Below are 2,483 nucleotides of genomic sequence, written 5' to 3'. Positions count from 1 at the left end.
CGCTCTCGAATCCCCCCGAGCATCGACCATGTCGGCCTACTGCGGAAAGTACAAGGGTACGCGATCCATCCCCTCCCTCGTCGTTCTCTCGATACGTCGGCGCTTTGATCTGCCTCGCGTGTAGATCCGTTGCCTGTTCGCCGTGCTTAGATCTACCTTTGCTCGCGAATCCGATGTAGTGTGTGCCGTCCGTACGCGCCGTGCTTTGATCTGCTTGGTTCTAGCGGTTACGCTGTTTTCGAGCGGATTTAGGCACTGCCTGTAAGATCCGAGTCCTTTGGGTGGATTTAGGTCGCGTCAGGGTGATGGGCTGCATGCTGATGATTACTGCTAGGTCCATGCTAGTGATTATTTTATATGAATGATGATACTGGCGTTCCTTCTTATTTTGCAAGTACTTTTTTTGGGTAAGTTGATGGACTCCGTTGCTCCATCTGTACATAATTCTGTTTGTGTTCGTTGTAGTGTTTACTATGGCTTTATGGTTGTTTGAAGATTGCCCCTGTAAATCTATTTCTGTTTAGATCCTAGTGGCTTCTTTTGCTAAGCTATATCCTGTGCTTATATAGTTGCAAGCTGTACTGATTGCTCTGCTGCCATGTTAATTCTTTGTTGCCCCTGGCCGTGTTAGCCACCTTGTGCTGTTGTGCAGATACATCTTTGAGAAATTGTAAAAAATTCATAATCAGTTGTCAGAATCATGCTAGTCAGTTTGTTGTGCATCTGTTGTTAGCTAAAGCTGTTAATGGCTACTCTCAACTTGTGCAGTTTTCTAGATTTTAGCACAATCTGAATAGTTATGGCAATTCATCTTAATACTGATGGTGGTTATCCTGCAGATGAGCTCATCAAGAACGCTGCCTACATTGGCACCCCCGGCAAGGGTATCCTTGCTGCCGACGAGTCCACCGGCACCATCGGCAAGCGCTTTGCCAGCATCAATGTTGAGAATGTTGAGGACAACCGCCGTGCCCTCCGTGAGCTCCTCTTCTGCACCCCTGGAGCCCTCCAGTACCTCAGTGGTGTGATCCTCTTTGAGGAGACACTGTACCAGAGCACCAAGGGTGGCAAGCCCTTCGTTGACATCCTCAAGGAGGGCAACGTCCTCCCTGGCATCAAGGTGGACAAGGGTACCGTCGAGCTCGCTGGAACCAACGGTGAGACCACCACCCAGGGCTTTGATGACCTTGGCAAGCGCTGTGCCAAGTACTACGAGGCTGGTGCCCGCTTTGCCAAGTGGCGTGCCGTCCTCAAGATTGGCCCCACCGAGCCATCACAGCTTTCCATCGACCAGAATGCTCAGGGTCTGGCTCGCTATGCCATCATCTGCCAGGAGAATGGGCTGGTGCCCATTGTTGAGCCTGAGATCCTTGTTGATGGACCTCATGACATTGACCGCTGTGCTTACGTGACTGAGATGGTCCTTGCTGCGTGCTACAAGGCCCTCAACGACCAGCATGTCCTCCTTGAGGGCACCCTCCTGAAGCCCAACATGGTCACCCCTGGATCCGACGCCAAGAAGGTGGCCCCTGAGGTGATTGCTGAGTACACCGTCCGCACCCTCCAGAGGACTGTCCCTGCTGCCGTCCCAGCCATTGTCTTCCTCTCTGGTGGACAGAGCGAGGAGGAGGCGACCCTGAACCTGAACGCCATGAACAAGCTCGAGACCAAGAAGCCATGGAACCTGTCCTTCTCCTTCGGGCGTGCCCTCCAGCAGAGCACCCTCAAGGCCTGGGCTGGCAAGGTGGAGAACGAGGAGAAGGCCAGGAAGGCGTTCCTGGTGAGGTGCAAGGCCAACTCTGAGGCCACCCTCGGCACCTACAAGGGCGATGCCACCCTCGGCGAGGGGGCCTCTGAGAGCCTCCACGTCAAGGACTACAAGTACTGATCTGCCTTCGGTGCGGTGGCCTGTTTGGGTGTCCTGCTTACCAGTATTATCGTTTGGTTTTCAGAGTCTTGATATATCCTTCGGATATCGAACCTAGTATGGAACTTGTGCTCTCAAAATAGCTTAGGTAGTTTCGTTTTTGGAGTCGAATACCCTGTTACTCGGGTGCTGCGTATCGTAAATCGGAGCGGTGGTTTTTGTTCTACTATGGTCGTGTAATTTTGCTGCTTATACAATGGGTAAAACCTGTTATATGCTGAGTACATGTCTTGAGTTGCTCTATTTCGATTGTGTTGCATCGCTTAATTTTTCTTTTGTTGCTTCAGCTGAAGCAACATCGCTTAATTTCATTCGTTGCTTCACTTGGCTGAAGTAACCTCAGTTTTCTCTTGCACTTTCGTGCATGCTCATGAAATTGAGATTGCTCAGTTTTGTTACACTAGGCTGGAGTACTCTTTCAGTTTTCTCTTGAGCAGAAATCAGAACTTCAAATTTCGTGTATGCTTATGAAATCAAGGTTTTTATATCAGGTTTTTGTTCTATGCTCCTGTAACCAGTCAGCAGCACCTTTTTGACGCACGATTGAATAATGCAA

General features: G+C 50.2%; 1 protein-coding gene across 1 annotated transcript; it reads left to right on the top strand.

The window, feature by feature from the left end:
* LOC123062809 (fructose-bisphosphate aldolase 1, cytoplasmic) lies at positions 1–2,170 on the top strand. Its single transcript, XM_044486480.1, has 2 exons — positions 1–56; positions 840–2,170. Exons 1-2 carry the CDS (start codon positions 29–31, stop codon positions 1,886–1,888), a joined length of 1,077 nt encoding a protein of 358 aa, XP_044342415.1. The 5' UTR covers positions 1–28; the 3' UTR covers positions 1,889–2,170.
* The last annotated feature ends 313 nt before the right edge of the window (positions 2,171–2,483 follow it).

Source organism: Triticum aestivum, chromosome 3A (assembly GCF_018294505.1).
Source record: "Triticum aestivum cultivar Chinese Spring chromosome 3A, IWGSC CS RefSeq v2.1, whole genome shotgun sequence".
Classification (NCBI taxonomy): Eukaryota; Viridiplantae; Streptophyta; class Magnoliopsida; order Poales; family Poaceae; genus Triticum; species Triticum aestivum.
The sequence above is the reverse complement of the archived record's forward strand: the minus strand, read 5'-3'. Positions and strand labels throughout refer to the sequence as shown.